The sequence below is a fragment of the Loxodonta africana genome, chromosome 12 (assembly GCF_030014295.1).
Source record: "Loxodonta africana isolate mLoxAfr1 chromosome 12, mLoxAfr1.hap2, whole genome shotgun sequence".
Lineage (NCBI taxonomy): Eukaryota > Metazoa > Chordata > Mammalia > Proboscidea > Elephantidae > Loxodonta > Loxodonta africana.
Genome location: NC_087353.1, coordinates 22,081,317 through 22,105,215, shown reverse-complemented (window position 1 = coordinate 22,105,215; position 23,899 = coordinate 22,081,317). Strand labels below are relative to the sequence as shown.

At 42.7% G+C, this 23,899-nt stretch overlaps 1 protein-coding gene across 1 annotated transcript in view; it reads left to right on the top strand.

The window, feature by feature from the left end:
* Positions 1-11,118: 11,118 nt before the first annotated feature.
* ROCK2 (Rho associated coiled-coil containing protein kinase 2) overlaps positions 11,119-23,899 on the top strand; it is a 162,016-nt gene continuing 149,235 nt past the window's right edge. Inside the window, exon 1 of the mRNA XM_064295034.1 lies at positions 11,119-11,294. Coding sequence (XP_064151104.1) covers positions 11,154-11,294 — 141 coding nt within the window. The 5' untranslated portion in view covers positions 11,119-11,153. The remainder of the gene's footprint in view (positions 11,295-23,899) is intronic.

Genomic DNA, 23,899 nt, shown 5'->3' with positions numbered 1-23,899 from the left:
TGAGAAGGCAGGAAGGGACAGGAAATTGGATGAACGGATACAGGGAACCCGGGGTGGAAAGGGAAAGGCGGAGAGTGCTAACACATTGTGGGAATTGCAACCAATGTCACAAAACAATTTGTGTATAAATTTTTGAATGAGAAACTAATTTGCACTGTAAAATTTCACTTAAAACACAAAATTCAGAAAATAATAATAAAGTACAAAAAAAATACTTAGAAAAATGGCCACAAAAATCCCTACAAATATGAAGTGCTGTGGAAAACCGTGAGACTTGACTAGGCTACGTTGCAGCGCTCTGGAAAGACAACGTTTCCTCTCTACCAGTCGTGGACCTGTAGGTTTTACTGGTGTGGTCTCACTCTTAACAAGTCATAGTGAGGTGGCTTAAAGATGAGCCTATCTGCTGTGAAACACCAGTATTTGGGGACAAAACTCTTCCCATCGACTTCTGCCTGGGTTCCTCCCTTCTCCTCAGTCCCCATTTTGTCCAACTCTTCTTTATCCTTTCAAATCTGGTCAGAATTGTTACTTTTTCATGAACTTTTCCTGGTCCTCAGAGTAGACTAGCCACCTCCCCCCGTTATAATTTTCTTACACCTGATATTTTTCCTTTATTGTGCTTACCACGACTGTAATTATTTATTTGTTTGTATGCTTATTTGTTTAGTATCTGTCTCCTCCAATGGTTCATAAACTTAATAAGGGTGCATGGGAATTAGTTCTCTTTTGTTCAACACTGTATTACCAGTTGCTATCGAGTTAATTCCAACTCATGGCAACCTCATGTGTGTCAGAGTAAAACTGTGCCTCAAAGGGTTTTCCATGGCTGATTTTTCGGTAGTAGATCTCCAGCCCTTTCTTCCAAGGCATCTCTGGATAGATTCCAACCTCGAATCTCTTGATTAGTAGCTGAGCCAATTAACCATTTGGACCACCCAGGGACTGAAACTATATTGTTGTTCTTGTCAGCTACCATAGAGTAATGTCCAACTTACAGTGACCCCATGCACAGTGGGATCAAAACGTTGTAATCCAGAGGGTTTTCACTGCCTAATTTTTAAAAGTAGATCACCAGACCTTTCTTCTTAGTCTGTCTTAGTCTGGAAGCTCTGCTGAAATCTGTTTGAAATTACAGCAAGTCTCCACTGACAGACGGGTGGTGGGTGTGCTTGAGATGCTTCGGCCAGGAATCGAACCTGGGTCTCTTGCATGCAAGGTGAGAATTCTACCACAGAACCACCACTGTACCCTTCACCACTGTCTTATCAGCACATAAATATCTTTATTGAATAGATAGACAAATGAAATAAACAATGACCTGAGTCCTGTCAGCTTCTGACAAGGTGAGAAGGAAACTAGCCTTATGGAACACTTGTTTAATATGCCACATACCATGTTCCTCACAAAAACCCTAACAGAGAAATTGAAGCTCAGAGAAGTGAATTAATTTGCCTGAAGTGATATAGTTGGAACAGCAATGAGGTTTCTCTGACTGTAATGCAGGTGCTTTACCATCACCTCTCACTGCTTGGCCACAGAGCCAGGCCTTGACGAGCACCGGCAGCACAGCTCTGACTGTGGCTGGCCTCCTCTGTGTTCACTCCATCAGCCCAGGCTTGGTATGGAGGCTAAAGGAACAAACGGAATATTACAAGGGCAACCATAGCAATTAAAATACCACCCTAAAGGCCAGGACATTTAAAGTGGCTCCTCATTTCACAATAAGGCAGGCTTTTATGGGAATTTTAACAAGTGTTATGCCTGTATTCCTTATGACTGAACACTTTAACTACAGTTTTCTTCTTTGTCTGCTTTGTAGGTTTTTATACAATCATGATAAAAAACCACTTAATTACTAATGGTGATTTGTGGAGTATTAAAATATCCCCCAAACCGGCTTCTTTCCGCTTTGTCACACTCCTGCTGATGACTTTTCCAAGTCTCAATCCCATCATGCCAAAGTCTACTGAGAGATTCCCTACTGTCTACCAAGTAGGGCTACAGGATCAGAGGATGGCACAGCTGGAAAGAGCTGGATGGTGCCCTAGGCCAATCTCTTCAATTACAGTGAGTACTAGAGGATAGCTGGAACCCTGGTGGTACAATGGTTAAAATGCTCGACTGCTAACCAGAAGGCTCACGGTTCGAACCCACCAGCCTCTGTGAGAGAAAAGACCTGGTGACCTGCTCCCGTAAAGATTACAGCCTGGGGAACTCTATGAGGCACTTCTACTCTGTCATATAGGGTCCTATAGGGTTGGCTATGAGTCAGAATCGACTCGCCAGCATACAACAACTAGATGATAGTAGTGGCATGTGTGCCATCAGACATATCAGTGCAAACTCAAGGCCTTCCCTGATCTGGCTTCAACTTAACCTTTTAGCCACTCATGTACTCTATTCTCTAGTCGTTATTTATTTTTCCTTTTATTACCACATACTTTCCCACTTCTGTCTTTGCTTTGGAGGACTAACCTCTCTTTCCATTTCTAAGCCCTACTGAATCCTAAGGACCTAGCTCAAATGCCATCTCCTTCCCTGATCCCTTTGCTAGAAGCATCTCTTGCTCCAGGATCCTCTAAGCTCTCATAGCATTTTATCTGTGAATTACTTTGGGTGTTTATAATGTTTGTGTTTTCCATTCATTCATTCAGTCATTAAACAAGCAATGAGTATCTATTCCATTAACAACTCTTGACTGCAAACTCTGTGTAGGAAGAATCCATACTCAGTCCCTCTTTGTGTCTAACAAAGACTAGGACAATTCTCAAATTTAATCTAGAAGGAAAGCAGGACATAGTAATCTGGACCAGGAGAGTGCCTTCCAGGGTGGGGTAGTGAGAGGAGGACTGGGAGGGAGAGGATAGGAGAGGCGGAATGGCACCAGCAAAGGCCGGATGTGCGAATGGCGTGATCTCCTATATAAATAATGCATCCATTGTTTTATTGTATTGTTCAATTGTGTAGTTTTGCTGGGCTAAAATGTCTGGAGAGGGATGGATTGTAGGGAAGTACTCTTCATATGCCAAAACCAAAACCGAACCTGTTGCCATCAAGTTGATTCCAACTCATGGTGACCTCATGTGTTACAGAGTAGAACTGTGCTTCCTAGTGTTTTCTTGGCTGTAATCTTTGTGGAAGCAGATTGCCAGGCCTTTCTCCCACAGTGCTGCTGGGTGGGTTTGAACTACCAACCTTTAGGTTAGTAGTCAAGCGCAAACCATTTGTGCCATCAAGGGACCTTACTCTTCAATGTTGGACCATATATAACAGGAAATCACTAGTTTACTATGGACACATACAGACCCAACTTTCTGGATGTCAAAAACAATGGAGGAAAATAAAGATATTGTTTCATATATGTAAGGCAAACACTGTGCCTCACTAAAAGCTACAGGGAATAAAGAACCCATTAAGACTCAAGCCTTTCGTTCAAGGAACAGAAAGTCTGAATGAAGAATGGGTAGGAGCTTGGCACATGGAAAAGGGAAGGAGGGATGGCATTCCACATAGGTGGAAATGGGCCAAGAATGTTCAGTCTGAGAAAATGAGAAGAGGAGAGTAGAAGACAAGTCTGGAAAAGGACGCTATGGACATATTGTAGAAAGGTTTATATTCCAGGCTGAAGATTTCACGCTTAATCATGGAGGACCCAAGAAGGGTTTTTAAGCAGGAAAACTACACGAAGCATTCTAAGGCCATTTCTACTTCACTAGTGGGGAGAATGAGGTTGCCAGGTATGACATCACGGTCTCCTGCCAAACAGGCAGGACCAGAAATGAAGCTCAGCTTTCCAGGATCCCACACAATTTTTGGGACCACTCTTCATATATATACATATATATATATATTTCTCATTCACTTCTAAGTACACTTCTGATCCATGACTGGATCTTTTTCCTCTGAGAATCTTTCATAACATACTGGTGAATAATCTGTCTTTGACGTATACGGTGTCTTTCATCTGGCGATCTTCAATAGACTTAATAACAGCCAAGCTTCATTATTTCTGTTTTGTATATGAGGAAACTGACTCACAGAGGGGTTCACTGATTTTCTCATTCACACTGGGAGTTATTACCAGAACCATGAATGAAACTTAGGATGAAGCTCTATTTTATAAATCATTAAACCCTGAAATCTTTGTAGTAGTGGGTTTACAAAAATAATGACACCTTTGCACTGAGAATCCATTCCTTTATTCTGTAATTAAATCATAGCTTATATGGGGCAGAAGCATCTCACTGAAGCCCCAGTTTGAGTTGCTCTGCCATGTAAAACAGGATGGGAGAAGTTGTTATGTGTTTTACTGGTGATTCCCAGATCATCGTTCATCGTTTCCATCCACCAATCCATTTATTCATTCCATTAACATATTCTTGAGTCCCTCTTACATCATCTGGAGCCCTGGTTACACAGTGGTTAAGAGCTTGGCTGCTAACCAAAAGGCCAGCAGTTCAAATCCACCAGCTGCTGTTTGGAAACCCTATGGGGCGATCCTACTCCATCCTATAGGGTCACTATGAGTTGGAACTGACTCGACGGAAAATTTCTATAAAGCACACTGCCCAGCATATAGTAAACCAGTAAATAAATAGTGATTATTATCATTAAAAAAGAAATTACAAGGAAGTGCCACATGTAAAGACAAAAAATGGATCCTTTTATAGCCTAACCTTGATGGTGTAGTGGTCAAAGTTACAGCTGCTAACCAAAAAGGTTGGCAGTTCGAATCTACCAGGTGCTCCTTGGAAACCCTATGGGGCAGTTCTGCTCTGTCCTATAGGGTCACTATGAGTTGGAATCGACTCAATGGCAATAGGTTTTTTGAGTTTTATGGGTGAAGAGGGTGAGATTGCACTTGAAAGGTGAATTAATTTCCAGGGAAGAGGCAGTTTCCTCAAATTAAAAACTGTAACTGAGGAGATGGGCTTCAGCTGGCAAGAGAGGGATCCTGTTCCTTCAGTTTGGACTATGAAGTACGTGGAGAACTAGGAAGGTATTGTTGGATGGCACATGTTAAATTGTCACCGGCCATTTGAAAGAGGGCTGGGAATGAAGAGACAGAAAAGAAACACACAACGTCCATATGAAAGGGGGTGGAGCTTTTAAGTCCCACAGAGCAAGCGAGATATAGTAGAATCAAAGCTTTATACACCGATAGGCCAGCTTGTTCAAATGCCCCATGTGTTTATTTCCCCATTGTTTCCTCTTAGTATTAAACACAACTCTTGTCCAAGCTCTCTCCTGTCTTATCTGTGCTCAGGACACATCAGGGACAGGGTTAAAAAGGAAGCAGCCAAGCTGAAGACAGAATCAGGGAGCAGCAGGAATCAGCAGGAGACACCTGGAAGAAGAGCCAGCTCAGGGAGACCCTTCTTCTATAGCTAACTTGGGATGAACTAGGTTTGATATTTTTAGGAAGCTGCCATTTACTTATAGACTGTTGCAACTGCAGTCGTTACTGTAACCTAAAAATTGCGTTTAAAATCTTTCCCAAGCCAGACATAAAACTCAGAAGCTGTAAAGGAAAACATTGACAGATTTTACTTCATAAAAGGTAAAAACTTCTGTGTGACTCATGTATAGACGTACGTACACCCATGTTCATTGCAGCATTGTTCACAATAGCAAAAAGATGGAAACAACCTACATGCCCATCAACAGATGAATGGATAAACAAACTATGGTACATACATACAATGGAGTACTATGGAAAGATAAAGAACAATGATGAGTCTGTGAAAGCATCTCATAACAAGGGTGAATCTGGAAGGCATTATGCTGAGTGAAATAAGTCAATCACGAAAGGACAAACATTGTATGAGACCACTACTATAAAATCTCATGGAAAGGTTTATACACAAAAAGAAACAATCTTTGATGGTTACGAGGGAGAGGAGGGGTGGGGATGGAAAACACTAAATAGACAATAGATATGTTGTAACTTTGGTGAAGGGTAAGACAGTATATGATACTATGGAAGCCAGCACAACTTGTACAAGGCAAGGTCATGGAAGCTCCAAACTCCCTGAGGGACCCAATTGCTGGGCTGAGGGACCATGATCTCAGGGAACATCTAGCTCATCCGGCATAACATAGTTTAAAAGAAAATGTTCTATGTTCTACTTTGGTATCATCTGGGGTCTTAAAAGCCTGTGAGTGGCCATCTAAGATACTCCACTGGTTTCACCCTTTGGGAGCAAGAAGAATGAAGAAAACTAAAGACACAAGGGAAAGAACAGTTCAAAGAACTAATGGACTACAACTACCATGGCCTCCACCAGACTGAGTCCAGTAGAACTAGATGGTGCCTGGCTACCACCACCGACTGCTCTGACAGGGATCATGATAAAGGGTCTAGACAGAGCTGGAGAAAAATGTAGAACAAAATTCTAATTCACAAAAAAAGACCAGACTTGCTGGCCTGACAGAGAGTGGAGAAACTCTGAGATTATGGCCCCTGGACACCCTTTTAGCTCAGTAATGAAGTTACTCCTGAGGTTTACCCTTTAGCCAAAGATTAGACAGGCCTATAAAACAAAAAGAGACTAAATGGACATACTTGCCCAGGGCCAAGGAGTAGAAGGCAAGAGGGGACAGGAAAGCTGGTAGTAGGAAACCCAATGTTGAGAAGGGAGAGTGTTGACATGTCGTGGGATTGTTAACCAATGTCATAAAATGATATGTGTACTAACTTTAATGAGAAACTAGTTTGTTCTGTAAATCTTCATCTAAAGTACAATAAAAAAATAAATTAAAAAAAAAAACCAAAACACCTTCTGTGTGACAAAAGATACCATAAACAAAACTAAAGGCAAGCAACAGACTGGAAGAAAATATTTACAAACTATAACACATATTTTAACATTATAACAAGGACGAATATCCATAATGCATAAAGAAAAAAAACCCACTGCCGTTGAGTCAATTCTGATTCATAGTGACCCTATAGGACAGAGTAGAACTGCCCCATAGGGTTTCCAAGGAGCGTCTGGCAGATTTGAACTGCCAACCTTTTGGTTAGCAGCTGTAGCTCTTAACCACTACACCACCAGGGTTTCCAGTGCATAAAGAGCTACTATAAATCAGTAAGAAAAAGGCAAATCCAATGGTTACAAGATTTCAACAGGTAATTTCAGAAACATATACATACAAAATTACATCTTCAGTAGTAACTTAGGGAATATAAATGTAAGCAAGATCCTCTTTTGTTTGCCCAGCAAATTGGCAAAAATTTAAAACATTTATAATATTTAATAATGGCAAAGACGAAGGGAAATAGGCATTCTCTTTTACTGATGGTGAGAATGTAAACTGGTACAGTCTTTTTGAAGCAGAAGTGTGTCTACCCTTTGATACAATTCCACTTTTGGGAATCTACACTATTTGAATATGTCCACATGAAGACAAAGATACAAGGGTGCCAGCTGCATCACTGTTTGTGACAGTGAGTAAATAAAAAAATACTATGGGTAGTGGGTTAATAATGTCTAACATAGATTGAGAGGCATTACGGTGTTGGTGAAGAATATTACATGTACCATGGACTGCCAGAAGAATGAACAAATCTGACTTGGAAGAAGTATAGCCAGAATACTCCTTAGAAGCAAGGTTGGTGAGACTTTGTCTCATATACTTTGGACTTGTTATTGGGAGGGACCAGTCCCTGGAGAAGGGCTTCATCTTGGTAAACAGTGAGCGAAAAGAAAAAGACCCTCAATGAGATGGATTGACACAGTGGCTGCAACAGTGGGCTCAAATATAACTACAATTGTGAGGGTGGTAAAGGACTGGGTGGTGTTTCATTCTGTTGTACATAGGGTTGCTCTAAGTTGGAACTGACCTGGTGACACCTAACAACAACATTGAGTGCCAGCTCTGTTCTAAGCACTTCAGAACAAACATTGTAAGGAAATTGAGACAGAGAAATTAGGAAACTTGCTCAAGGTCTCACAACTAGAGTGTGGTAGAGGCAGTTTGCCAGTTTGTGTCCAGAGTCTGTTCTTAACCACCATGCTAGGGTTAGATATTATGGTACATCCATACTATGGGATACAGTGGCAGCTGCTGTAGAATCAATTCCAACTCATGGCAACCTCATGTGTGTCAGAGAGCTGTGCTCCATAGGATTTTCAGTGGCTGAATTTTCAGACGTAAGATCATCAGGACTTTCTTCTGAGGTGCCTCTGGGTGAACTCAAACCTCTAACCTTTCGGTTAGCAGCCAGGCGCGTTAACTGCATCACCCAGGGACTCCTATGGGATACAGTAAAGCAGTTTAAAAAGAATGAAGTAGAACTCTGTGTAAAGACACAGACACATCTCCAAGACATATTACTAATCTACGGGAAAAAAATCAAGCTGGTTAATACAGTATAATTCCTCATATGTGGGAAAAAGATACATGCATGTATATATACAAATACATAGGTATGAAAATGGATATAGGCCTTGAATGATAAGAGAATGTGGGTGTAGGGAGAGATGGAAGAGTAAGTTTTCAGGTTATGTTCTATATATTTCTAGTTTGTTTGGATTTTTACAGGAATGAATTCGTGCAATACTATTTTAAAACAATACATATTATATGGACCCCCCTTAAAAAGGGGGGGGTTTAACTCATATCAAGAGATTAGTTTTCTCTCCTTCCCCCCCCCCCCCGCGCCAAGCTCCATAAAAGTATACAGCCAGTCATTGCACAATTAATTTGGAACCTGAGAACCACATGGTGTTTGTTCCCTTTGCTTTGCATATTATATTGCTGCCAGGAAAAAAGAATCTTCAATCATGGATAATCTTGTTATTTTGCTCCAATGCATAAGCAAGACAAGTATCTAGCTCACTCTGTTCTCTGTAGAGGTATGAATGAATCACTCAAGACATACACACAGACTTAAAGGACTCACCTTTTGGCTAGAAGTCAGTGTTATTATCTGGGATGAAAAAGGTGTATTGGATCACCCAGACCTCTTCCTAAGTCCAGGTGAGGGTGGCTTTAACACAAAGTCAAAAGAAGGGCTCCTGGAATACTTACTGATTAAAATGCTACTTTTGTCAGGCCGTGGTTTTAGGACTAAATTACATTATCTGTGGGTTTATCTCTGACACGCCAGTGGGAAAAGTTCTTAAGATTCTCATCATTTAATGGATATCAGGTTGTAGCTTTTTTGAAACGACTTATCTAAGTACAATCTTCTTAATTTTTGAGCTTTTGATGTACTCTTAAGCATCTTTACGGAAAAAAATAGCCCATGAATTGAAAACAATTGTATTCTTTCTGTATTCTCCTCCCATTGGGCACTCATTTCACATTGCAATTAGTGTGTACGAACTATTTTGGATTTTTTGTTTCATGTAACCTTATTTCCAAGACGTCTTTTCATATAGTTGCCAAAATTTCATGCGCTCTACAGTCCGCATACCTGCCAGGATTCTTTTGTATTTATGTGACAGAACTTGTTTGGATTATTCCCCAATTGTTGGACAACTGGGTTCATTCCCAGGTTTTAAACATTATGAACGTTCTGAATAGCCCTGCTATAAACATCTTTATGCAAGTTTTCCTCCCCCTTTGGATCATTTCCTTTAGAAATGTACTTCCTTAAATGGATTTACTGGGTCAAAGGGGCTTTATGAACAGTTTTATACGTCTCGGTACATATTTTTCAGATTGCACCCTGGGCGGATCTAACAAACGGTATGGGCCACGATGGGAGAGGAATGTGGAATATCAGCCCTCTAACTGTCCCCCAAAAGGCAAGGACCGCGTGAAGGGCTGGAGATGGAAAGCATTTTTCTACCGTTTTCCAATTTCCTTCATGGTTAATGTTAAACCCATGCTGAGAGACACTGTCACGGACAGGCAGAAAGATTTCCGAGATCCCAGGACTTCCGCCCTGGGGGCAGAAGTAACTCTTCTCGGACTAGGATTCCGACCTCATGTCTTCTTTCAGAATTCCCAACTCCCAAAGCGCACGGTGCACACCCCTGCCAGCCTTTCCACTGCAATCTTTTGTGGCCCAGGCAGGCTCTTCGCTAGCGAAGAGCTCTGCAGACGACGGCAACGATTCGCGGTCGCTTGTGATGCAAGGCCCGCATAGCTGCGCGCTGAGTCAGCTGGGGCCGGGGCCGGGGGCGCAGACGGGCCCGTCCTCCCACCCGGGCGCCGCGGTCGCCGAGTCCTGCCCCGGCACCCCCCCACCCGGCGGCATCAGGACCCGGCAGCCGGAGGGTTAGGGGACACGGCCTCAGGACCCACGGGGTCGTCAGGCGGGAGGGGAGACGAGCCGCGGACAGACCTCCGACCCCGGCGCGCTTTCCCCTCCCCCAGCTGGAGCACAGCGGGTCAAGAGGCGGTGACAGCGCCCCCAGTCATGTAGTCTTTTTACAGCTCAAAAGAGGGGGAGGAGGAGGAAGCACGGAGAAGGCGGCGTAAAAAGGAGAAAAACGAAGCAAAGCAGAAAGGAGGCGAAGGGGAGAACGAGAACAGGACAGGGGAGAGGACCAAAGACGAGGGCGCGCAGAGGCCGCGGCGGCCGGCAGCGCAGGCGGGGGCGGAGCGCGGCGCACGGGGGGGCGGTGCGTGGCTCGGGGGGCGGGGCCCGACGGGGGGCGGGGCGCGCGCCGGCGGCCGCGGGCGGAGGGGCTTGTGGGTAGCGGCTGCGCGCGGCCGAAGTCGGGCCGCCGCGCGGGGCTGTGTGAGGGAAGCGGGGCTTGTGGAAGTAGAGGCTGCGGGCGGCGATCATGAGACCGGGTTGGCGGCGGCCGTAGTGGCGCGAGCCTGGGTTTCCGCCCGCGGAGCCCCAGACGGCCGTCCCGGCTGAGGCCGTGGCGGCGCCGCCTCCCCGCTCCCGCCCTCGGGGTCCTGAGGGAGCTCGCCGAGAACGAGCGGACCGGGCGGCGCGAATCTGACTGAGGGGCGGAGACGTCCTCCCGCACCGCTCCCGGCCGGACCGGGCCGGGCCGGCCCAGCCCCTCGGAGTAGCCGCAGGCCCCGGACCGGCGCGGAGCCTCGCAGCCGAAGCCGGAGGCAGGCAGTGGGCCCGGGCGGAGCCCCGCCCGGAGCCGGTGGTTCGAGGGGGGCGCTAGGCCCCGAGGCGGCTGGACCCCGGCGCGAGGAAGCGGGAGTGCGGGCCGGGTGGCGGCGGCATGAGCCGGCCCCTGCTGACGGGGAAAATGCCCGGCGCCCCCGAGGCCGTGCCCGGGGACGGGGCTGGCGCGAGCCGCCAGAGGAAGCTGGAGGCGCTGATCCGAGACCCTCGCTCCCCCATCAACGTGGAGAGCTTGCTGGTACGTGGCCGGGGCCTGGGATCCCTCCCGCCTCTTGTTCAGACCCTAAACTCCGTTCGCCCACCCCTCCGGGCTGACCCCTCCGTGTGGCGGAGATCTTGCCCCACCCCGCCCAGCTTCCGGCCGCCGGGGCCGGACACCAGACACTTTTGCCACTAAGTTCGAACTGGAGAGATCCACTTGGTTCTGCCCTTCTGCATCCCAGAGCTGGTGTCATCCCTGGCTGGCCCTATCGGGGAGCACTGGGCGGAAACACTCCTCTTTGCTGCATACCCACTGGGTTTGGGGGGGATAGAGTGGAGGATTTGCTCTCCTTCGTACGCCAGACTAGCGACTTTCAAAGTGACATGTTGCGTGGGGACTTGGGTCCAGGCAGGGGAGGGACCTTATGCTCTCCCTGTTGAGAGTACACACCTGGGGGGCATGACAAGACAGCTGACCTCACTCTCCTTTTAGTCTGAAATGTTGAAGCGCATCGCTGGCTTTGTTTTCAGTCGTCTTTAAGCATTCCATAGTTGCCATTGAGTGCATCTTAATTTCTGTAAATTTCCTTCGATTATTGCACCAGAGTTAACGTTAAGACGCGATCTGAATTGTAGAGTGAGTCTCTCGCCATTGTATCCCTTTCTTGAGAAGGAATGACCGACCACATAGAGGCTGCTAGTTGGTTTCTTGATTAAGAAAGGAGCATGTTTTGCAGGTTAGAAATGCACTGTAAAATCCTTGCTTATTTCTCACTTTTGTTAGATTTCCCAGACAGTGTGCAGCGGAGATGCATTTATGGGAAAAACGGGCGCTTTACCCTGGGGAGAAGAAAATGAAAAAGATATTCTGGATATTAGATTAATTCTAGAGGATCAGAATTAGGGTGTGCGATCCTTGGATTCTTTAGACATTTTGCCCCAGAACTTAAATGTTCAGTTCTACCCCCAGCTTAGTAGATTAGTGACTATGTGACTGTATGATGAGAAGAAACGGTGTCTCCTCCCTTCCCAGTGACTGTCTCCATAGGCAGTTGGTTCTCCTTTGAGGTTTCTAGAATTATTTGCAGAGTGACTCAGTCCTGTTTGGCCAAAGTGCGAGAGCTAGCTCAAGAGAGTGTGTCTTTCTGTACAATGTGCAGAATGTCATGCACTGTGTTGTGTCAGAGGTGTGTGACATTTCTTTTACTGATCTCCACGGTGGTGTTTGTGTGTTCTCACGGGAGCGTGACATCATGACATTCTTTAGAAGTTTTCAGTCGGAGGTAGGATGTGATTACATGGAGGGCATAGCTTTTCCTAGGCCAAAGCAGAGCCTCTGGGCTTCACTCCCAGCATTTTGTCTTTGGTATTTTGCTGGCAAAACTTTGACCTAAGGCCAGAAAGTTCAGTTAAAAATAGTACAGCAGATTTCAAGTATTCATCACATTCATACTCAATCCTGGATAGAAATTTTGTGTACTTTCATCTCTTGGGTCTTTAGAGATGTTAATCATGCTTATTAGGGTTATCCTGAGCTTGAGCCTAAGCTGTTTATACATGTAATATGATCATGCATTCTGCTTTATTATTTTGTAAATCGTTAAAATAAAGGCTTTTTATTTTGAATGAAACACTACACATACTGAGTAAACAACTTAGTCCATTCATTTATTGACTGCCTAATACAGCCAAAAAGGAGCCCTGGTGGCACAATGGTGAAGCACTTGGCTGCTAACCAAAGGGTTGACAGCTCGAACCCACCTAGCGGCTCCACAGGAGAAAAACCCAGTGACCTGCTCCCTTAAAAGATTACAGTTTAGAAAATCCCGTGGGGCAGTTCTGCTCTGTCACATGGGATATCTAGGAGATGAAATTGACTTGAGGGCACCCAGCAGCAGCAATACAGCCCAAACGCTTTACACTTTGGTTAAGGTGACGTTTACTCTGGTATGTGAATCGACATCAGCTGCTGCTGACTTGACAGAATATGTTATTGCTTTTAGTTGGTTATCATGATTCTGAGATGCAGTAAATCTCACCTAGCCAAAAATTGTCCCTTATTTCTTTATTTGGCCTGAGATTCCTGGTGTTTCTGTTGCAAATTGATGAGCTAAACGTTATTTATTTTTTTTTGAAAGCATGTCATAATAAAAAACCAGAAACTCACTGCCGTCGAATCGATTCCGACTCATAGCGACCCTATAGGACAGAGTAGAACTGCCCCATAGAGTTTTCAAGGAGCGCCTGGTGGATTCGAACTGCCGACCTTTTGGTTAGCAGCCATAGCTCCTACCCACTAGCCACCAGGGTTTCTTTTAAATTATGTGCATTGCATGGTATGAAATAATAGAATATTTCCCAAAATACCGATGAAATAATGGCTGGTATCATTTTAAAGATTTGAAACCTTATCACTTAGGCTACATTTTGCTATTGATCATTGTTTCGGTTTTACTGTGGAAAATAAATATTTTGTCTTTAACAGAAGAAACAAGCAGTATAGCCTAATAAAAACACAGCCATAAAACTCAGTTACTTCACTCAGGGGCTCAAAAACTACTGTTGAAAACTGTATCCTGCCTAAGATGACAAAAGTAAGACCAGGATGTGTACTGTTATACTCCACAGAAGTTACTGTGTAACTCATGGTTTCAGCAGGCCAGCCTTAGAAGATAAAATTCTTATTTATAGGAAAAGATGTTGTGCGAGATAACCTATGTAAAGTGCTTAGCTCGGTACATTTTCATTGTAGTGCTCATTAAATTTAGTTCACTTGTCCTGTGTGCATTTAATATATTTTTAGTTAATGCCTTCCTTAAAAGAAAGATTGTTTTGGCAACTATTTCTTGATACATAATTTTGAATGAGTGGCATTATCAGACTTTGCATCAGGAAAGTGCTTGTAATCATGGAGCATAGATAAACTGGATCCTGAAGAGTTCCAAAGCTGTATCATTGCAGATTCTGAATTGTTTTGTTTCCCCAGGGAGGCTACTTGCTTTATGTGGCTCCTTAAATTAGTTTGAAGAGAATATATTCCTTTTATTGTTTTTAGAGTGTATACTGCTTGGTATTATTTAAAAATGGAATTTGGGAGAAGTTTGCTTCTGTAATAATTTTTGGGATGAGTTTTCAATCATGTGCTTTGCAGTGTTTGAAAATTTGGGTAAATACCTATGTTTTGTTGTCAAGACTCAACTCCTCATACTGCTTACTCAAATATTATGGTAAAAAGAATTGTATTTTAGGGTTACACTAGAGAGATGTCTTTCTAAAGATCTGTACTTTTGGGCTTTGACTTATATTACTATTTCAAAGATAATAATTTTCCCCTCATTGAGTGGTCATTATAACCTGTGCGATTTGGGCTTGGGTAAACTGTTAACTTTAGCCTGGAGTTGATGGGGAAAGGTAATTAAATTTCATTTATAGCTTTTAGTGGTTTAGAATACAAAACACTTTGATTTTATTACACCTGTAAATTATTGGAAAATATTTTTTATTACAGTGCTTAGACTTTCATATTGCTGCTGGTTATTTGTTTAATTGAAATTGTGTGTGTATTTTTTCATACGTATAATAAATGTGAATATTATAAAGATATAAAAATTAAAAAATAGAATAAAAATTGAAAAACAACTATATAATTTGATGTTTTGTGCATATTTTTCTTTTGTGAAATAAGATACTGGGTTGGGTGTTTATAGCATAAATGACATTAGCTTACTTTAAAACTTGCATTTTTTTCTTCCAATTTTATTTATTTTGTTATTGTTGAGAATATACACAGCAAAACATACACCACGTCAGCAGTTTCTACATGTACAATTTAGGGACATTGGTTACATTCTTCAAGTTGTACAACCATTCTCACCCTCCTTTTCTCAGTTGTCCCTCCCTCATTAACATAAACTCACTGCCCCCTAAGGTTCCTATCTAATCTTTCCAGTTGCTGTTGTGCATTTGATCCTATATAGATAGTTCTTAAAAGAAGGTAATGCTCATAGCAGAGCTTTTTTACTAGTTAAGCTAAACTGTTGTTCGGTTTTCAGATGACTTCAGGGGATACTTTTGGTTTAAGGTTCAAAGATTATCTCAGGGCAGTAGTTTCACCCGCCTTGGCTCTAGCAAGTCTAGAGTTTGAAATTCTGTTCTACATTTTCCGTTTTTGATCACATTCACCTGTGGAGTCTTTGATCTAAATGTTCACTAATGGTAGCTGGACGCCATCCAGTTCTTCTAGTCTCGTGACAAAGCAGGCAGTTCATGGAGGCAAGTAGCCATGCAGTTCATGGAGGCAAGTAGCCATGCATTCCATATCCTTCTGTTTCTGACTCTCGTTCTTCCTTTGCTGCTCCATGTGAATAGAGACAAATTGTTATGCCTTGGATGGCCGTTTGCAAGCTTTTAAGACCCCAGGCACTACACAGTGAACTAGAAGGTAGAACAGAAGCACTAAACAGGTTATTAGGCCAATTAACTGGGATGTCCCATGAAAGCATGATCCTAAACCTCCAAACCAGGAACCAAATCCCATGAGGTGTTTGGTTGTACATAAGCAGCCTCAGCAGCTGTTTTTGTTGTTGTAAATACGTCTGTCACACAACTGTTGCCGATTCAATTTTATCAGGGATACACCTTATTGACAGCAATTACAGTAATTGGCTGTGCAACCCTACCCTTAATCAATATAATTTTCCTATGACTGTTGACCCCCTTTTTTCCCTCTCCCTCCCACCGCTGATAACCACTTGCATTTTAATAGTCAGCAAATCTTGAAAGAAAGTGAGTTAGCTAAAGAGGTTAAAAGTGAGGTATGGAATTTACTATTTACTAATAGGCAAAGTTGAACCTCTTTCCAAGTACATGTCCGCTATCCCTCATTCACAATTCTGATATATAAAAAGCTCTAAAACCAAGTTTTTTGGTAAAACCTATTTGATGGTAACATCTGACTTGATAGGATGTTAGAACATTTGTAGTCTGTATATCCCATCCCTCTTGGTATAGGGTCACTATAAGTTGAAATCGACTCAACAGCAGAGGGCATTTTTGTTTTTCAGTGCAGATGTTTGATTTCAGGGTGCTGTCCTAGACCCCCAAGAGGAATTGAAGGAGTATACAGTATATGCATTATATTCCATTCTGAAATCCCCCCCAAAATCTCTGGATTCTGAAACATCTGGCCCCAAAGTAAGGCCAGTATAGACTAGGTAAAGGAATGTAGACTTATATACACCTGAGTAGTAGTAAAGAAACGTGGGTCATTATCTTGTAGCCTAAGGTTTTTTTTTTTTGGCTGAGTCTTGATCGCATAGCCCTCTTTTCCCTTTTTGAAGTGTGAAATATTTTAAAGATTAAAAGAATATAGCATGCAAATAAGTTATGTGTTCTGCTGCTGCTTGATTCAGTCTGTCTGCATCTTCTCCCATCTGTTCCCCCTGAAAATTTTTTATTATTCTCCTGCTTAATTTAATTTCATAGATCACCACATTTGCATATATCTCTAAACAATACATTGTTTAGTTTTACTTGTTTTTTAATTTCTTTATATATTTTTCATAATTTGCTTTTTTTGCTCAGAATTCTGCTTCCAAGATTTACCCATATTGTGGCTTATTCATTGTTACTGCTACCATAAACCACAATATATTATTCCAATCTACTTGATGGATATTTAGGTTGTTTGTCACATTTTTGCTATTATGGAAAGTATTGCTGTGAGCGTTAGCCTTTTTTTAAGTTTTATTGTGCTTTAGGTGAAAGTTGACAATGCAAATTAGTTTCTCATTAAGAAATTTTTACACGAATAGTTTTGTGACATTGGTTGCAGTCCCCACATTGTGTCAGCATTCTCCCCTTATTCCCTTTCCACACCAGGTTCCCCATGTTCGTTCCTCCAGTTTTCCTGTCCCTTCCTGCCTTCTTGTCTTTGCTTGTGGGTAGGAATTGCCCAATTGGGCTCATATACTTGATTGAACTAAGAAGCACATACCTCAGGTGTGTTATTGTTTGTTTTCTAGGCCTGTCTTATCTTTGGCTGAAAGGTGGACTTTGGAAGTGGCTTCAGTTCTGAGTTAGCAGGTGTCCAGGGACCATAATCTTGGGAGTTCCTCCAGCCTTTCTCAGACCAGTAAGTTCTATTGTGATCTCTGTCATACTGGTAGCCAGGCACCATCTAGTTCTTCTGGACTTAGGCTGGTGGAGGTTGTGATTCATGTGGTCCTTTAGTCCTTTGGACTAATATTTTTCTTGGGTCTTCGGTTTTCTTCATTCTCCTTTGCTCTGGACAGGATGGGACCAATAGATATATCTTAGATGGCCACTTACCAGCTTTTAAGACCCCAGACGCTACTCACAAAAGTAAGATGCAGAACATTTTCTTTATGAACTATGCTATGCCAGTTGACCTAGATGTCCCCCGAGACTATGGTCCCCAGTTCTCAGCCCCTGTAACTTCGTCCCTCCAGGCATTTGGATGTGTTTGGGAAATTTCTATGACTTCCCCTTGGTCAAGTTGTGCTGACCTCTCCTTTATTGTGTGTTGTCTTTTCCTTTACCAAAGATAACAGTTGTCTGCTTTCTAATTAGTGATTTTCCCTCACCTTCCCATAACCATCAAAGAATGTTTTTCTCTGTGTGTAAACCTTCTACTTTTTTTTTTTTTTGTAGTAGTGGTCTCATACAATATTTTTCCTTTCGTGATTGACTTATTTCATTCAGCATAATGCTCTCCAGGAAACCCTGGTGGCATAGTGGTTAAGTGCTACTGCTGCTAACCAAAAGGTTGGCAGTTTGAATCTACCAGGCATTCCTTGGAAGCGCTATAGGGCAGTTCTTCTCTGTCCTATAGGGTTGCTATGAGTTGGAATCAACTCAACAGCAACAGGGTTTTAATGCCCTCCAGATTCATCCGTGTTGTGAGATGTTTCTCGGGTTCATCATCGTTCTTTATTGATGTGTATTATTCCGTTGTGTGTACCTGCTATAATTTGTTTATCCATTCATCTGTTGATGGGCATTTAGGTTGTTTCCATCTTCTTGCTGTTGTAAATGATGCAGCAGCAGTAGACAATGCTGCGTATGTCTGTGATGTCTCTTATTTGTCTAGGATTTATTCCTAGTAATGGGATTGCTGGATCCTATGGTATTTCTATTTCTAGCTTTCTAAGCAGGCGCCATATTTTCCATAGTGGTCATACCGTTTCATACTCCCACCAACAGTGTATAAGAGTTCCAATCTCCCTGCAACCTCTCCAAACTTTTTTTTGACTAGTTTTTGATTAATGTTGTGAGATAGTATCTCATGGTAGTTTTGATTTGCATATTGCTAATGGCTAGTGATTGCAAGCATTTACTCATGTGCGTGTTAGCTGCCTGGATATCTTCTTTGGTGAAGTGTCTGTTCATATCCTTTGCCCATATTTTAATTGGATTATTTGTCTTTTTGTTGCTGAGGATTTAAAATATTTTACAGATTTTAGAGATGCGACCCAGTCTGTAGGTTCTTTTTTTACTCTTTTTGGTGAAGTCTTTTGATGAGCATAAGTGTTTAATTTTTAGGAGTCCCAGTTATCTAGTTTATCTTCTGGTGTTTGTGCACTGTTAGTTATAGTCTGTATTATATTTATGCCCCTAGCATTGTCCTTGTTTTTTCCTCCATGATCTCTATCATTTTAGGTTTTATATTTAGGTCTTTGCTCCATTTTGAGTTACTTTTTGTGTATGGTGTGAGATGCCTTAGTCATGTAGTGCTGCCATACAGAAATACCACAAGCGGGTGGCTTTAACAAAGAGAAATTTATTTCCTTACCGTAAAGTGGGCTGAAAGTCCGAATTCAAGGCGTAAGCTCCAGGGGAAGGCTTTCTCTCTCTGTCAGCTCTGGAAGAAGGCCCTTGTCCTCAATCTTCCCCAGGTCGAGGAGCTTCTCAGGTCCAAAGGATGCGCTCTGTTCCTGGTGCTGCTTTCTTGGTGGTATGAGGTCCCCAACTCTGCTTGCTTTCTTTACTTTTTATCTCTTGAGAGAGAAGAGGTGGTGCAGGCCACACCCCAGGGAAACTCCCTTTACCTTGGATCAGGGAGGTGATCCGGTAAGGGTGGTGTTACAGTCCCACCCTAATCCTCTCAATATAAAATTACAATCACACAATGGAGGACAACCACACAATACTGGGTGGGAATCATGGCCTAACCAAGTTGACACATATTTTTTGGGGCATGCAATTCAATCCATGACATCCCACCCTTTGGCCCCCCCCAAAATCACATCCTCGTAACATGCAAAACATATTCACCCTGTCACATCATAGCAAAAGTCTTAACTTCAAGTCCAAAATCCAAAAATTCCTCTTCATCCGTGAAATCTAGAATACAAGCTATGTGCTTCCAAAGGTATGATGGCAGAACAGGCACAAGCTAGACATTTCCAATACAAACGGGAGAAACTGAGGCAAAGAAGGCATAACAGGCACCAAGCAAGTCAGCAGAACACATTACATTAGCCCTCAAAGCTTTGAAAATAATCCTTTGTTCTCTGAGACAGTTTACACAATAGCCCTGCCCTCTAGACTCAAGGTATTGGCCACACCCTCCAGACTCTGAGTGGAGCCCCCTCCGCCCTGGACTTCAGCTCCAGCTTCCAGGCCCACTGGGACAGCAACTCTGTTCCCTCGACTTAAAGTGCACAATTCTCCTAGTCCATCTGAGTGGCATCTCCACCCTTAGAAACACCAGAGGCCATGGCTCCACCCTTTGAAACCCCTGAGGTCATGGCCATATGTTTTGAGAATGAGGCAGCTCGGCTTCTTGTGTTCTTTGTTTCTTTAGCTCCTGCTTCCTGGTTTCTTGGCTCCTCACACCTGCATTTGCCCTGCTGGGGCAAGTGTTCCAAAGTTCTGTAGCTCTACCAATAAGTGCCCAGAGGCACCCTATTCTGCCAGGAAACCTCCTGTGCACAGACACTCAGCTCTCTCGCTCCAGTGCTATCAGGCGCTGGTCTTCTAGTTCTGCTGCTGCTAGTTCTCTGTCACTGCTGCCTCTCTGCCACTGTGGAATTCTCTGCTGCTGGCCCTCTGTCCCTGCTGCTGCTTTATCCATTCATGGTTTCAAAACCGCTTCCACATTTTAGATATCCAAATTCTGTCTTAGTCATCTAGTGCTGCCATAACAGAAATGTGACAAGTGGATGGCTTTAACAGAGAGAAGTTTATTCCCTCACAGTAAAGTAGGCAGAAAGTCCAAATTCTAGGTGTCAGCTCCAGGGGAAGGCTTTCTCTTTCTCTCAGCTCTGGAGGAAGGTCCTTGTCTTCAGTCTTCCCCTGGTTGAGGAGCTTCTCAGGCACACGGACCCCGGGTCCAAAGGATGCTCTCTCCTCCTGGTGCTGCTTTCTTGGTGGTATGAAGTTCCTAACTCTGCTTGCTTCCCTTTCCTTTTATCTCTTGACAGAGAAAAAGGTGGTGCAGGCCACACCCCAGGGAAACGCCCTTTACCTTGGATCAGGGCCTGAGTAAGGGTGGTGCTACAATCCCACCCTAATTCTCTCAACATAAAATTACAATCATAAAATGGAGGACAACCACATAATACTGGGAATCATGGCCTAACCAAGTTGACAGATATTTTTGGGGGGACACAATTCAATCCATGACATGAGGTATGGGTCTTAATTCATTTTTTTACAGATGGACATCCAGTTTGCCAGTGCCTTTTATTAAAAAGACTGTGTTTTCCCCATTTAATGGACTTTGGGCCTTTGTCAAAGATCAGCTGACCATAGGTAGGTGGATGAATTTATGTCTGAGTTCTTAATCCTGTTCCATTGGTCTGTGTGTCTGTGATTGTACCAGTAGCAGGCTGTTTTGGCTCCCATGGCTTATAGTAAGTTCTGAGATCAGGTAGTGTGAGGCCTCCTGATTTGTTCTTCTTTGTCAGTATTATGCGTGCTTATCTGGGACCTCTTTCCTTCCCATGTAAAGTTAGTGATTAGTTTTTCCATCTTGTTAAAGAATGTTGCGGGTATTTGGATCAGAATTGCATTATGCCTGTAAATATCTTTGGGTAGAATCAACATTTTCACAATGTTGAGTCTTCCTAGTCATGAACATGGTGTGTTCTTCCATTTACGTAGGTCGCTTTTAAGGAACCGCTAGACTGTTTTCCAGAGTGGCTGTACCATTTCACATTTCTACCAGCAATGTATGAGGATTCCAGTTTCTGCTTATCCTTGACAGCACTTGGTATTGTTGACTTGATGCCAACCAGTTTGGTCTTTTTTTGGTTTTAGCCTAGCGAGGTTGACACATAAAACTAATCCCTATGTTAATTTTGCTAGTCCTTTTGATTTTTACCAATGTGTAATGAATGCAGTCTAGTCTGAATCAACATATTTAAATTGTTTTTGTGTAAGGAGACAGTAATCAGCTGATGAAGGAGTTTCATTTGTATGTTGTTGTTAGATGCCTTTGAATAGATTTCGACTCATAGGTTAGAACTGCCCCGAAGCATTTTCTAGGCTGTAATCTTTATGGGAGTAGATTGCTAGGTTTTTCTCTTTCTACTGGGTGGGTTCGAATTGCCAAACTTTTTGTTAGCAGCCAAGTGCTTAACCGTTGCACCACCAGGGTTTGTTAGTAGTCGATTAGTTGGGTAACGTTCCAAACTACAGATGTTGAAGTTGTGCTGTTGTTGTGTGCTGTCGAGTCAATTCCGACTCATAATGATTCTATAGGGCAGGAGTTCCTAGGCTGTAATCTTTACAGGGTCAGATCGCCAACTCTTTTTTCCAGCAGAACTACTGGGTAGATTCAAACCACCTAGCTTTTGGTTAGCAGCTGAGTACTTAACCATTGGTCCACGAGGGCTCCTTAGATGTTGGAATATTTCTAGTTTATGCTTTGAGGTACCCAACTGAATTTAACATACAGATGGAAGTGTTGCATCTTGTTCACAGGTCATATTCGATATTGACTTGTGGAATTGTATAATGGGTACATTTTTAGATCTTATCCAAGGTAATATGTTCTGTTCAGATGTAAAAGTAGCTGCTTCATTTGTGGCTTCTGTACCAGGGTGGGACCCTATTATTTTTTTCCTTGTATTTAATTATGATTTTTATAGAAGTCATACTCAAAATGGTCACTTTTTTGAGCAGTGAGGAAAACTTTAGGAAAGAATTCTTTTAGTATTTAAGATGCTTCTCTAAAACATTAGAGATGATTCAAAACAAATTTTTGATTATAGTGATATTTGTTTTTCTAAAATGAAAGTGCATTAATATAGTTGTCAGAAACATTGAGGCCTGCTGAATTTAGGTTAAATGTGCTCCTGTATGCTGAAACTGTAACCTAACATGGGTTCTTGTCCTGCCCTATTAGCCAATTGAAATAAGACAGATGCCACACCACCAGTTCCAAGGGAAACGGGAAGTGGAAATTTATTGTTTGCGCAAACAAGGAGCAACTTAGGGCCTAGCAGCCGAAAGTCCACAAGCTCCCTGCCCTAGGGGAGCTTGGAGCTTTTATGTCTTCCAGTCCCCAGGGGACAGGTATTGGCACCCAAAATCTAACACCCCAATCCCTCCCGTGTCCATATTTGGAGACCCAGGTGCTAAGTCATGCTGCAAAGGAAGGGACCCTTTGCTTTTCAGATGGGCTTGATCACAGCTGTGTGCCAGAGAACATCTTCCTCTTCAGTGAAGTTGGGGCCTGGGATCACTTTTGGAACATGGCTCTTCAGATCCTGAGAATGCACCAAGATACCGGTTTGTGCATGTGCGCAGGACTTCGGTGCCAAAATCAAACACTGATTAGGGCTACAGCACGGTCGGGGTAAGCCACAGTTAGAAACCACTGCTTGGTGGGCCGTGAGGCGGGGGGACTGTGGCAGAGCAGGGGAAGCCTCGGTGGCGGCTTCAGAACTGCTGCAAAAGTATTTAAAATATTAAATATGTAAGTATAGTATGACTTTGAAAAATGTTTCACCGAGATTATTATTATCATCATATTTTAGTTTCTGGTACTTTCACACATTTAACCAGGTATGACCATATTTTATTATATCGCATAGTGAATAAAGTTGAAGTTGAAATGGTGTGTTATACTTGACTAGTTTGTCTTGGTGGTAGAAATTAAAATTTTTTCCTTTGTGAGTCATTAGATTTTAGAAAGCGGTGCTAACAAGCAATACCATCAGCACCGATGTGAATTAGTAAATTACGATTTTCTTTCAGAGAAATAAAATAGCAAGTCAAAAATTGAGGGATGAGATAATGTAAAAAGTTAATGCTGATAACGGTGTTGCTGCTGTTTTACATTTAGAATAAAATTAATTTTGTGTTAACAGTATTTGGAGTTGCTTTTGTTTTTCTTTTCTTTTTTATTGTATTTTGATGAAAGTTTACACAACAAATTAAGTTATAATTTAACAATTTGTATACATATTGTTGGAGCCCTGGTGGCGCAGTGGTTAAGAGCTCTGCTGCATACCAAAAAGTTAACAGTTGGAATCCAGCAGCTACTCTTTGGAAACCCTATAGGGCAGTTCTGCTTTGTCCTATAGGGTTGCTATGAGTCAGAATCTACTTGAAAGCAGTGGGTTTGGTTTTTTATACATATTATTCAGTAACATTGGTTACATTTTTTAC